The 14,805-nt window shown below is 37.0% G+C and overlaps 1 protein-coding gene across 7 annotated transcripts in view; it reads right to left on the bottom strand.

Annotated features, from left to right (window-relative positions):
- Positions 1-628: 628 nt before the first annotated feature.
- NFIB (nuclear factor I B) overlaps positions 629-14,805 on the bottom strand; it is a 545,046-nt gene continuing 530,869 nt past the window's right edge. For 6 of the 7 annotated variants that reach the window (XM_075316949.1, XM_075316952.1, XM_075316951.1 and 3 more), the window contains one exon: positions 629-8,660. In XM_075316949.1, coding sequence (XP_075173064.1) covers positions 8,531-8,660 — 130 coding nt within the window. In that variant the 3' untranslated portion in view covers positions 629-8,530. The remainder of the gene's footprint in view (positions 8,661-14,805) is intronic. The other variant, XM_075316955.1, reaches the window with a different exon arrangement.

Below are 14,805 nucleotides of genomic sequence, written 5' to 3'. Positions count from 1 at the left end.
TTATATAAGTCATGTGGATCACTGAAGTTGCACCATAACAGTCAATTCAACCCTAGCATAACTGTTTAAGATGTCTCATTATTAAAGGAGTTTTTCATGAATACAGTATTTGGCCCCATCAATTCTCTCTACATTATAACAATAAAATCAGCTATACTCAGTGATCACTGCCTCTGCTCTCCACCACTGCTCAAGGTCTTTGCTGACTGCCTGCATTAGTGAAAATTACAGTATATGTTTGGCTGCAGACAATCAATCTGTGACTCTGCTGCTGCAGATGGCATTAGTCGCTGACACCAGTGATTGGCTACAGAGATCATGTGCGCTGTAGTGTAGTTGCCATTGCAGCTAGTCAGCAAAGAAAAGCTGACTCTGGAGCAGTGGTTGGTGAGTATAGCTGATTTTATTATTTTTATATACAAAAAGCTGATGGGATTGAGAAATGTGTTCACAGACAAATTCTTTCACACGGCCTTTCAGATTGGATAGTTGTGAACTGATCATTGAACACTCGGTGCCTTTACCAATGTCTTATGACAGACAATCAGCACTCATTGGCAATTGTAGTCATTTCACCTTGAAGAATGCCTGAAAAGTTAAATGGAATAAAAACACAGAAAAGCGCGTCTGTAGCATAGCTCATTTTATTGTTTAAACAGTTTTTTGCATAGGAAATATATCCGCTTCCAGTAATTGACTGCAGTATGAGCAGCTGCTAGCAGTATAGGCTGGATATAACAGTAACAATCACATTAAGTCAAGCTTGATTTACACCAGTTTAAAACTTATGGCAAATTGGAGCTCATTTGTTGCTTGCAATGAAATTACCACCCAAAAAAAAGCTTAATTATTCCAACTCATGACATGTTAAACTCATATTGTTTGCAGGCTCAGCCTTGTCCTAGAGACCCGAACATTCAGATACATCTAACCTAGTGATACTCAACCTTAGTTGGAGTCACACATTTTTCAAATTATTATTCTCATTCCAGTAACAACATTCTGGTCACTAAATGTTAGAAAAATATTGGGATAGATTTACCAATAACAATGGGCTAAACTGAATGTAGCAGTATAAATTTATCTGCTAGCAAATAAAATATAAAAATAGGAATCTGGTGTCAGGGAAACATCTTGAAAATGGACCTCCCTAAAATCATGCATGATTTTTACTGGAAAGATAACCGCTTCAAATGCTGAAAGGAACATAAAAATCAATTCTGCTTCATATAATGAATATTAAAGTTGTTCTCCCTACTGGACAACTTGTTCTTAACTGTTTAATTGCCCCACATAACATAAAAAACATACCAAACAGAAGGCTGCCATTACTGCGATTGTCAGCGCTGTACTTCCTTGGAGTCACGTTACACTGTTATGTCATATGAGACTTGCATCCTCTAAACAGCCACTGATGGGCTGCAGCCTTTCTACTTCTGCTTCTACTACTGTTCCGTCAAACAATTTTAATCAGCGGACTCTCTTTGGCTACATGGGTCATGTGACAATCTCAAAGCCAATATTGCAGGAATGGTGTCAGACCAAGAGATGAGAGGAAAAAAAAATAATCTAAATTTCTATATATTTATTACCATAATCTAAACTAATTTGTAATATGGCTGCATTAAAAATTCCCTAACTACACCATCTGACTGCTTTTGATGTTTTTCCCCTACTTCCTGTCTTATGACGCTTCATGTCAGAACTCCAGTGACGTCACTTGTGGAGGAAGAGTTGACCTCTGCATCCCAGGGATTCTGCCAATGCGCACTGACAGTACACTCTGCTCTGTGTCGTTAGCTCGTTACTACCAATCTGAGCCGGCAACACAGATCGCACTGTCAATGTGCAAACTGCACAATGAACAGCATGCTGGGATAGAGCAGGGACAAGAACAGCCACTAATGACGCTATGTTTTAGCAAAGGAGCAGAGGCTACGGTAGTGACTGCAGTCTCTGACCCCTGATGACACTTTGAGTATCCTAGCATTGCACTGGGATTCTCAAACTAAATGTCAGACAGGATGTAAGGAAAAAAAAATCAATAGCAGTTAAATATATAGTGTAGTTAGGGAACAGTAGAGAATTTTTAATGCAGTGATATTAGAAATATAGTTTGAATTATGGCAATAAATAGATAAGGATTTAGATGGAAAAACAATTCAACCTTAGGACCACCCTTTTAAGTATGGTTTTTTTTTAGGTTATGTAGGCACTTAAGCAGTTATGAAGAGATTATCTAGAGGTGAACATAAACTTTAAAATACAATAACTAGGCATTCCACAGGTATGGATGCTAAAAATATAAAAGCTGGTTTGCCTATTCTTCAGTAAATCTATCCCAAAGATTTGCAATGGTGGTAGAAAACTATACAAAGGTGGCGACAATCTGCAGTATAGTCTAGTAGATTATGTAAAGTGGTTGGCTGATGAAAGACTGAAGTTGAGTACCAATGATAAAAACAAATACATCCTGACTATACAAAGAATTTAAAAATGTAATACCATTTGGAAAACATGCATACATGTTCTATGGAGAGGAGTAAAATGGTACAAGATGTGCCAAAAGTTTTAAAATGGATCAACCCTGGTGTGTAGCTAGCAAGCAATAAACTGACTACTAGTCACCTACAGTTGTACTAAATGTATCTAAAGAAACACACAGTCCTACAAAAAGGTTGTTCTCAGAGAAATATCATTGATATGGGGGTAACCTTTTCCCAGGCTTCATAGAAGTCTTATATGACAAGCACAAAGAAACAGTTCGATAAAGAACATCTCGTCAGATGTCATTGTTTTTTCTCAGAAGCCCAGGCCTGGGATTTAGTTACCCCCTCACATTCTACATGGTGTATTTTTTTTTAATTATTATTATTTATCTGTGAAGAAGAGATTCTGAAACATATTTACAACTGAACTCAACAGTGAGACTGTGAAATTGAACAGGCACTGCTAACTTATTTTGAGTTTTTGGTAAACATTTTGCTGGTTTTATTCTTTCTCGTTTTGCATCAACATTTTATCAGTCCGTGCAACTTCAATGCCCTCAGTGAAAAATGCATAATAAGCCATACTTCTTAAAAAAAAAAAAAAAACACGAAAACATCCTTCTGCATAAAGAGATACATTTGCCACATCAGTCCCTGTAGCACAGTTTTTCAAAACCATTCTGTCAAAAATAAAGTACTACAAACACTTGCTTTAGTGTAACCAGGTGACTCTGCTTTCGAAGGTGTGTCCTTCTTTTGCTAGGTTGACAACAAAGAAAGGGTAGTCAGCAAGTAGCACTGAAACTCAATATTTCACAAATTCAACATACATTTGAACTGCAACACACAGATATTTCTAAAGAGTAATAACTATTGAACCCTTTATATTATAGAAAAACTACTTACAACCATTGAAGGAAATCAATTGCAACAAAATATGTAAAAATTGACCATCTCCAGCTAGTTCTTTTGACCCCCCCTTTTTAAGTATTAAAATGTGACTGACAGAGTTGTGGCGTGAAAACAATACAAATAATTGTCATGGCAATTTATTTCATGGAAAGGTCATTGTGAAGGGGCAAAGTCAGTTGTTCCTTTATACGTTCCAAATGAACTGCTTACACATGCCTACACAATAAGGTTGTGGAATAGGGCAAAATACAGGGAAACTAGCAGAAAGTGCAATTCTGAAGGACAAAGCTTGTGGATCCTTCAATTCAAATGAAGTATTAATGTGCTCAACCAAACCTGTTGCTTAGTCTGCATGTTTAAATATCTTACTATAAAATTAAAAAAAAAAAATGAATGTCCGTGAAGCATGCAGCTGGTTAATGTCAACAAAAGACCTCGACAGGAACATGTAAACTATGCTTGGGGCCTAACTCCAAACAACATCATAGAGCTTTCATTAACCAAAAATACTGTACAAAGCATATGGGGTCATTTCTACAGGCTTTTTAATCTCCGAAAACACTTTAAATGTATGTACATGAGTCCTGGTGTGCTATATATGGAAGGTCATACGTTTCCTCCCTTATCCATCAATGTAATAGGGTGCCCCATCTGGCTTTTGTCTTCACCAACCATAGTTTCATACAAAGAAAAGAAAAATGGATAGTATAACTGATGAATACATCCTATGCAATCTCTTTCCATTAAGTCCTTGTGAAGCTACAAGTTACAAATCCAAAATTTATGCTCCCTGAGGACATGGTCATGTGTGACTTGAAGAGTACTGCTCTAAATTCTAGGCTTTTTGTGGAGTGCGGCGTGCACTCCGTTCTTAAATACCAACATGTATTCACAATCACATAATGCATTTTGCTAGAGGACAGTCACATATGTACTAAGACAGTGATGCTTCCAACATTCTGAAATGCTCCAAAAACCAACTTTTCAAATACTAAATACAACAAAATAACCTTCATAAAATATAACTTTTCTCCATTTACATTTTTTTCTTAAATGATTAGCAACCTACGCTTTTTAAGTGTAGGTAACTCTGAAACAAACCCTAACATGGACAGCACTATTTTTTTTTAAGTATTATTATTATTTTTCAAATACATAAATTAAGGATCCGGAGAGTTTTAACCCAAGTCCAGTTCCCATACAAGCAATATTCTTGTTTACTTTAAAAATGGAAACAAAATATATTCCCATTGCAAACGCTAAAAAGGTAGCTTTACAAATGAGGGCACGTGTAATTCAACAAAAATCATAACAAAACTATACAGTGTACAAATAACTGTCGGCAAGGTTCATTACAAAGACCCTCACTTCTCGCTACTTACAGCTTCACAGATTCGTTCACATATTTTTTTTTTCAAGCTGCCCATCTGAACTTTACCCCATAACTATATTGCTATAATTTAGGATTTCCTTTTTTGCCATGTCTATATACAGTTTCCTTCACTGTTATTATTCCCTTTCAGAAACTAAGCCTTAAAATGTTCATGTCACTCTGGGGGGAAACACACTTCAGGGGCAACACCAAGAGGCCAAGACTGCAAAGCAATTAAATAAGAAACAGAACAGTGCACAAAGGATGATTAAATGTGTGGTAATGGTAAAATCTTATCAATGGGGAAGGAAGGACTTTTTAGAGCTGATTTGGTTTCTAAATTACAGCCCAAATTGAAATAAACCTTTTTTCCTAATATATAGAGCAGGATTTCTCAACAGACATTGTGTAATACCCCTCCAGAGACATTTTGTGCTTTCTGTAGTGGAGAAGCAAAAAGTATAGAAGGGCACCATAACAAATTTAGAGTTTATGAAAACTTGTGATGGTATACAATAAAAGTATTTAACAAATGCCAGCAAAATGTAATCTAACACTTGTTGAGAAATCCCCTCAAAAAGACAGCAATAAAGTAGGCAAGCAAGCTGCAAGATCCTAAGTGTATATATAGTCCACAGACACTCTGCAATTTTAGTGTGCCTTATTAGAAGAGAATAATTTACGTTTGGTGAAAGTGCAAATATACAAATACAGCCGTTTTCCCTTGAAGTATTGATTGTCCTTGACAACTAGCCCTAATAAAGAGGAGATTAATGAGCATGTTGATATAAGGATAATTATCATTGTAGTGGTTTGCACAAGTTCATGTTTGCATTAGTTTTCCTGCTGTGCTATTGAGCATTTTTGTGATCTGCCTGAGTGGGTGAATCAAATAGAGTAGCCACATAATCCCAGTCATATCTATTCATTAGGTGATTGGCAGTGAGAACAATAATAAATGTAATTGTATGAGGATGTGGTCACCAGGGTTCCACAGTTCTGCTGCCATGTTTCACTTATGAGTACTTAACTGATGAGTGCATTCACACTGGGAGGTGAGTAAAATCATATTAAATAGAGAACATTCGCTGGCCAGTTGTCCTTTGCCTTGTAAAGTGATCAATGACTGCCATCAATTAAAAATAACTGCTGTCTGTGCCGGGTCACTGCTTAAGGAACCCTGATGAATCTTTCATAAAGGGGTAATCGGGATATGCTTGACAATAATGTGGAGGACAATGGCTGTGGGAGAACTGTGCAGAATAATGCTCATGTACAGTATAGGAGCAGTGCATACCGTGCTAGTGGTTATGAGAGGAAGGTAGACTTTTCAGCACTTGTATATGTATTCATAGAGAGCAGGATTTCTAGAAGTACTACTACTCCTTACAAATATTAAGGCTTGGTAGTCAATAGAAAACAATAAGTGGAAAGAACTGCCATTTAAGTGCAATGCGATTTTATGAACTTATGTGTCTTTTGCTATCATTAAAATAGTTTTTTTTATGAAACCCTGTGGTCCAAGCCACTAGAGGCTACAGTGAAAAAGTTCAAGTCTAATGATGCATTCCAGTATTTCAAGGGTACATAATTCTGTTAGGTCACGTTAATTCGATAAAACTAGTTCTTTTTCAGACATCAAATGTATATAATGTTCTAATTACAGTAGATAAAAATGGGTCGCTTTGCAGTCATGGCCACTCTACATGGGCTTTCTGCTGTGCAGCAGTCTTCTAAAGAGCTCAAACTTCCATTTTTCCTAGCGCCCACCCATAATATATATATTTATATATATATTTATACGCATATATATAAAACAAAATTCCCTCTCCTTGTCAGTACACAAAAGGACCTCATCACACTGCAAAAATAGCAGTACCCACTTTGGTCAATTGAAAAAAAAAAAAAAAAAAGCATACATTAAATTCTTTTTTTTTCTTCTTTTTTTATGTTTTTTTTCTTTATCTGCGAAATTACCTAAAATAACCAAATACTGCTAAAAGCACTACCTACATAGGCAAAACGTGGTATTGCATAATTTGTAAAAATTTTTTACCCCTTTCCTGCCCACCCTCCCTCCTTCCCCACATTAACTGGAAGATGAAAAACATGAAAGGTTAATAGAAAAACACCAAAATACTGAAAATATTGCTGGTTGATTACTATTTCTTTTAAGCGGCAATTATACAGAGCCATGATATGCTTTATAAATGTGAGAAGGTATAACTAACTGTTTAAAAAATCCAGGATGTCACATAATTTCTCTTTCCCCTGTGGAGTACAAAATAGTTTTGTCATAAAAATGGTAAAGATTTAAAATGATAATAAATGCAGCAAAACAAGTTCTGTGATGTCACCTTTTTTTTTTTTCTTTTTAAATTCAAGGCAAGGCACGTAATGTGGACGTTATATTTTCGTGCAAATTAAGAATTACTGGAAACTGTACTTTTACTACTTTTTACCTTGTAAGATAAAGAGGCATAATTCTTTATGTCATCAAAAATGACTGTATTTTTTAGAGCGACATACTGACACCACCATGCCCTTTTCAGCTGGAAGGCATGGCATCAGTCTTTTCTGTATCCGATGAAGACCGGCAGCTTCAACTGTGTGGGTTTCTGTCTATTTGCTCTGCCATTCTAGTGCTGAACTCCATCCCATTTGCACAACTCAACCAATGTTTATAAATAAATAAAATATTTGGCCCCTTAGTGGCGGCCTAACCAAATATAAGTGCTATGAACTGTTTGATCTCAATACATCAGAATCTTGTCGCTTTTTTATCCAATTTTCTTTTTTTAAAAGAAAACACCCCTCATACATTGAGGGAATTAAATAATCTTAATCTTTTTTTTTCCTGTCAGTGCCAGAGGTGACCACATGGAAAATCATAGGCTTTATCTGGCACTGTGCAGGTTGTAGCTTTACAAGCCCTACAGTTTAGAGTCAGAGGGCAAGAGGACTAACTGTAATTATGCCCCGTTAGATAATTATTTAAATAGCACTTGCCTCTAATTTAATTTTTTGGGGCATTACATCCCATTTTTCCATTGATTATTGTGGGATTTTTGTAAATGTACAAAGGCAATTGATTTCAGCAATAATCTGATGGACACAACTCTGCTGACAAGTTAAGTAGCCAAAAACAAGCACGGTGTATAGCAGGGATTCTTGTAGTTATGTCTCTTCCTGATAGTAATGATTGAAGGTCATCTAATGATTGCTTTCCACATGCTGGATGACAACTGTTCTATGTACGGAGATCCATGGTGGCGGTGGGCTTGGGGCCTATTTTTTTTTGCAGCTTATTTGCTGCCTCACAGCCTTTCTTTTGTGAGAAAGATGGGAGTAGTGTTCCCATGCGTAAACAACAAGAAGACTAAAACCAAACAGGACTAGCTTATCATGCAATTATTAAGGCATCTAGAAAAGTCATATAAAATATATTGTCGTGTAGAAAGAGTGCCTATTTCCCAGCGGACATCAGATAACAAAGGCTAGTTGCGTTCTACCATCCGTGAAATATATTAGCCACTCTTTCAGGGTCACGACTGTTTCCGCCTTAACCCCTTATGTGCTCCGAAGTCCTGAAAAGTAATATCTTGCATTGCTTCACAGGTCCTGTAAGTACTAAAAAGGTTAAAGGAATCAGTGATTGTAAGTGCTGCAAATGCTGGTCAGTATATCTTCTCTTTCGTGTTTTTTTTTTTTTTTCTTTTCCACGTGTCCTTTCTTCCTATTTCCTGTTTCACTTATCTCAGTTGCTTGTCTCTGCTTGAAGAAAGGGTTCTCCAATTATATTTAGTCCATAGTTCTGGACATTGCTTGGCAGGATTGATGTCCTGTTTGATACTTGGAAAGGAACCAAACTAGCCCAGGTACCAGGACTGCAAAAGAGAAGCCAGACAAGACAAACATAATTACTTAGACTTTATTGCTCACGTGGATTATTGATCAATAAAACAGAAAATCAATAAAATAATTGGCTTTCACAGCACTATAGTCATACAGAACCTAAAATGTGGGTCCACTGTGGTTCCACTCATCTGAACTTAATGTGCTACAGAGAGATCTCAGCTCCATCCCAGTGAACCAAGAAGAATAAGGTTACTATAAGTATATCACTCCTGCCTGAAGTTAGATTCCTATAATAACGGCTCTGCAACTTCAACAAGAATGTGTCTGCCTTCTACTGAAATACAGAGGAAAGAGTATGCCACAAAAGAAGGGATCACCTACAGAAATACATTTTTTTTTATTACGACATGAGCCATATTATTGCCCCTGAGGAAGCCACATCGTTGGTGGCGATACCTGTGGGGTCTTTCCCACTACCTCATCACTTCTCACTATACATGTCCCATTATTATGCCCTTCTTTACCTCCTTTGCAGTTTTTTTGTCTTGGTTGTGCTAGCAGTATATGATGTTTATTTACATATTTATTTTCATTAAACTGTGTTGTGCATGTCATTGCTATTGCTTTCTTATTGGCATTTATAATATGTATAGTTTTTGTATGCAGCTCTCTATAGCGGAGTGAGGCTATGTCCGCACGTTGCTTTTTACCTGCTTTTTTGCTGCTTTTTCAACTGCAGCGTTTAATGCCAAAATGGTTGTGTTCTGCTTTTCAAGCAAAGTCTATGGGAATTTGGGTTTCTTGTCCGCACTATGCAGTTCAAACTGCAGCCTTTTTGTTGCAGAACTTTGGTCAAAAACTCAGCTTTGCAGTGCAAAACCCAAATGGCAAAAACAATTGACATTGTTTTTGCCATTTGGGTTTTGCACTGCAAAGCTGAGTTTTTGACCAAAGTTCTGCTACAAAAAGGCTGCAGTTTGAACTGCATAGTGGGCACAAGAAACCCAAATTCCCATAGACTTTGCTTGAAAAGCAGAACACAACCATTTTGGCATTAAACGCTGCAGTTGAAAAAGCAGCAAAAAAGCAGGTAAAAAGCAACGTGCGGACATAGCCTTACATTTATCACTATACCTATGTTGGGGACCAATGAGATATGTGATTGGATAGGGTAAATCAGAGCTCTAATTTGGGTCTCCCTGATTGGTTTACCATAGCCATTTGGCATTTTTAATTTGATTTGGCCCATATCATAAATTTATATCTATAGGTGTTGCATACTTCATTTCTCTGTATTTTATTATATATTTGATGTGCCACAGGTTAATCCCCTATCCAGGTGGTGTCCTCTTTTTTTCTTTTTCTCATGCCCTCTATTACTGTTTCTTTGTAGTGACAAAAATAAATATTTAACCATAAAAATATGTGCAAGAATCACAATTTCATTTACCCTCATATCATTAGACCAGGTTTGCACAGGGCAATTTTTTTTTTTTTTTGCTAATCCAGGTATGAATTACAGCATGACTTCAGTTTTTGATGTCTGAATGCTAAATCTAATAAGTGATGAAGTGATGGAGGCAAACATGATTTACAATGAAACATTGTACACTAATTGTGTTGCATATACTGTATTAAAATGCTCTATGAACGGTTTTCCATAAAATTCTTAAAATTATTAATTGATTATAAATGTAATGTTATTGTGCTTTATGAAATAAGCAGCAGACTATTTAACATCAGGTCCATGGAGACACAATAAAATGAAGCCCATTACAAAACTTCTAAGGCCACGTTCACATATTCAGTATTTGGTCAATATTTTACTGCAGTATTTGTAAGCTAAAACTAGGAGTGGAACAATGAAAGGATAAGTATTCTAGAAACACGTGCACCACTTCCGCATTTTTCACCCACTACTAGTTTTGGCTTATAAATACTGAGGTAAAAAAAAAAATGCCCAAATACTCAACGTGTGCACATGGCCTAATATTGTAGGTGCATTGGTAAAACAAGATGGGCTTAAAAGAATTTCCCAAGATGGAAAGTTATTTGCTCAGCATCAGATAGATTATAACTTACTGGTCCCTGGGGGACTGATAACTGGAACCCCCAGTCATCCAGAGAACCCCCCCCCCCCAGTGATCTTGAACAGGCAGCTATGATTCTATGACTTTCATTTTTTATCATAGAGACTTGTTCTGAAGTAAATGTGCAATGGATAATTTCAGACTTCTAAAATTGCCTTTGCCTCTAAGGCCCGCTTTACACGCTGCGATATTGTTATCAATATCGCTAGCGTGCGTATCCGCCCCCATCGGTTCCGCGACACGGGCAAATCGCTGCCCGTGGCGCACAACATCGCTAGGAACAGTCACACTACTTACCTGCCTAGCGATGTCGCTGTGACCCGCGAACCGCCTCCTTTCTAAGGGGGCGGTTCATTTGGCATCACAGCGACGTCAGTAAGCGGGCGCCCCATCAAAGCGGAGGGGCGGAGATGAGCGGGACGAACATCTCGCCCACCTTCTTCCTTCCTCATTGCTGGCAGAATGCAGGTAAGGAGATGTTCCTCGTTCCTGCGGTGTCACACGTACCGATGTGTGCTGCCGCAGGAACAAGGAACAACATCATTACTGCAGCAGCAGCGATAATTGGGAATAGGGGGGGATGTCACCGATTAGTGATTTTGAACGTTTTTGCAACGATTCAAAACTAATAGGTGTCACACGTAACGACATCGCTAACGCGGCCAGATGTGCGTCACAAATTCCGTGACCCCAACGAGATCGCTTTAGCGATGTCATAGCGTGTAAAGCCACCCTAAGGGCAGGTGCACAAAACATATTTTAGATGCCGGAATAGCGTCTTTGTTTATCATCTTCTTCGACATTTTTCATTGCAGTTTTACTTCTTGCGTTGTTTTTTTCTTACTTGTATGTGTAAAATAATGAGTGGCTTCAAAGAGCATGCACCTGAAGAAGAGTGATCTCCCATCTTTTAACCGCTACATGACTGCCTTTGGAAATGGTTAAAAGAAGCTCAAAAGACGGAGCATAGGCACGGCATGTTTTTACATTGCAGTGCTTATGTCCATTCTATTGAGTGTTTCTTTAGCACTTTTTTAGGTGGTTTATGGAGCGTACATTGTATGTGCACAACCTAACATTGTTCTTGACAGTTTTATCACAGGTACAAAAGAAATGTGATCAGTGGGTCCTTTACACAGGAGACTCATTGGCCATGTTAAATGAGGCTTAACTTTCTAGTTATTTTAATATGATGAGGATGTTTGTAGTTACTAAACTAAGAATTACTCTGCTTTTCATGATAAAATGATGTAATTTCTTGTTTCATTTAATGTTTACTCACTCTAACCTTCTGGACTAATTTATGATCGTTTTTCCGAAGCCTTATACCACTGAAGACATGGTGTTCATATTTCATACTAAGTACGCCTGAAAAAAACTACATACAAGTAGGAATAAATGCCTAAAGGAACAATTTATGCCTCTCTCCTCATCATTCTAAAACTTTACTCAATTATTAACCAAAATTTCTACCTGTACAAGAATTACTAAATATTAGATATTCTTTAATAAATCTAAACAATGCTTTGTTTTATAATTCACAAAAATATTTTTGGACAAGTAAATCTGAAACAAATCTATCAACTTTATATGCCCTATGTAAGGACAGCCTATTATATCTACAGATCCATACTAATAGTAAGTAAAATAGCTTTAAAAATGTTGTGTTGCTTGTCTACTAAACTGACTCTAAGAAGACGTGTTGTAAATTATTATTATCATCCATCCGGCACCCGGAAATCTTTGAAACCGCGCGGATCTGGAGTTTTACAATCCGGATCCACTCAGCCCTAGTTGTAATCAAGAGAAGGGAGATTATCCTGCCCCTCTCTGCAGCGGCTGACAAACTGCGTGTATAAATGCATACATACAGACAAAAAAATTGTTTAAAAGAACAGAGAGTCCTCAGTGGTTGATACCTTTTAATGGCTAACTGAAAAGATGGTAATAATTGCAAGCTTTCGAGACTACTCAGGTCTCTTCATCAGGCATGGTATAACACAAAATCTGAAGAGTCACGTATTTATACACAACACAATACGTGACTCTTCAGATTTTGTGTTATACCATGCCTGATGAAGAGACCTGAGTAGTCTCGAAAGCTTGCAATTATTACCATCTTTTCAGTTAGCCATTAAAAGGTATCAACCACTGAGGACTCTCTGTTCTTTTAAACAATTTTTTTATCTCTACTGGCTAACACGGTACAAAGATATATTTTACATACAGACAGTCAATCACTTCCTCAATGAGCAGGGGGAGTTTGGAGTCTTCTCATAAATACATCCCACTTACAAACTATGTGTCCAATGTATTCTTCTACTAATCATCTGGCACAAGTGATTTTCATTTGTGTTGGCAACAGGGAATATGAACTTGTAACATGCTGCCCTTAAGGCTGCATTATCAATCAATCAGTTCTACTATAAACTGTGTTTAAAAGTATATGGACTGTGATCGTGTATATAAAAAATCTATCCATTAAAAAATTAAATAGCATAAACGATTGATAAAAAACAAGCAGAATGTTGATATTTTAGCTCGGACAAGATATAATTTGTGCTTCTTTTCACCTAGATAACTACACAACTCAATTAAGATTGGAACACAAGGCAGAAATGCCGCTTGTGCCCTACAAACACATTAAACACATGTGGTGGTTGCTACACAATATGATTTCCTTTCTTTCAGTATTTCTTAAAATCACTTGACAGGAAACGTAAGATTAACTTTGTTATACCTAAGTGAACAAAGAGTGCTTAGGGCACGCAACTGCTTTACCGCAGAGAGAAATTTACTTTTTTTATTTTAATCCTTCAGGAATCTATGGAGGCCGCTCACAGAGTACAAGAGACAGAAGAAAACATTTGCTAGAACAAAAAAGAAAAAAAAAGTTGTTTTCTTTACTTCCAACATCTTGTATCTGGACCATCTCATTCTGGTCACACAGCAGATCCTGCTGTTTCTCTCCCATAAATGTTAACACCGAGTTCCCAACATGGTCGTCTGTTAAATGGACATTATTGATTCCTATGGTCCATTGTTCCCACTGCCCCACATTCTAAGTCCCTGAAGTTCAAGTTCAATCTGGAATTACATCATGTCTCGTTTCTCCTGGTTACCAGACAGCCTGAGACGTGACCACAGCTACACAAAAAAGGGGGAAAAAACAAACACCCTTCTTCATGCTTCAGTTACTCCTAACGACTTGAATATAAACTTATTTCCCCCTTTCTTATTTCTCTTATACATGCCTCAAGTGTGGGGTCTGGCTAATTTAGAGGTTAGGTTTCAAATTAGATTAAGTAATGGAATCCTAATGGATTGCTGATCCATTTCCAATAGAATGGCAGCATGAGGGTCTGGCCGATGTAGAAACCATCACTTTTGACGAAGTCTAGAAACTTTTTGGAGAGCTGTCTGTATGGAATATTTACCCACATTTATAGGGCCCTGAAAACTGCACTATAAAAAAGCATGGGTGATTGCCGTTTGCTACATCCTCTCTAACAGTAAAAATAACTGGTAACAAACTGATCACAAAGAATTGACAAAAATATAGGTTTTCATTGGAAATATGTTGATTCTATTTTAGTTTGCAAAGCATAAAAAATGCTGAAAAAAATCTCTCTCTTACTTTAAACATAAATGGGACATTGCGGTTCAATACATTTATTTCATCGATTGTAAATAGAAAATAATGACACTTTGTCTTTACAGTTTTGGCCATCTACGTTTTTTTAAACAGTTTTCCAATGTCATTTGTGATGTATTTTTTCCTGTTGTTCTAGAGTCTTTTTTTTTTTTTTTCTTCTTCACTTCATTGCATAATGAAAAATCTGCTAAGTTTTTTAAAGCAAAAATGATGGCAAATTGCACCAAAACATTTCTTCCGGGTATATTTTGAGCTTTCCCATTGACTTGAATTGTGAAATTGCCAATGCCATATGAATGGTTAGGTCACTTCTTTTAACTGCTTAGCATTTTTATAAACCTGGTTAAAATACGTTCCTGAACATATGAACAGTGAGTCGTTTTTACATAGAAATGCACATGTTCAATTTTTTTGTGTGTTTGTGATATG

Source organism: Anomaloglossus baeobatrachus, chromosome 1 (genome assembly GCF_048569485.1).
Source record: "Anomaloglossus baeobatrachus isolate aAnoBae1 chromosome 1, aAnoBae1.hap1, whole genome shotgun sequence".
NCBI classification, from domain to species: domain Eukaryota; kingdom Metazoa; phylum Chordata; class Amphibia; order Anura; family Aromobatidae; genus Anomaloglossus; species Anomaloglossus baeobatrachus.
Note: the sequence above shows the minus strand (reverse complement) of the source record. Positions and strands in the feature narration are given on the sequence as shown.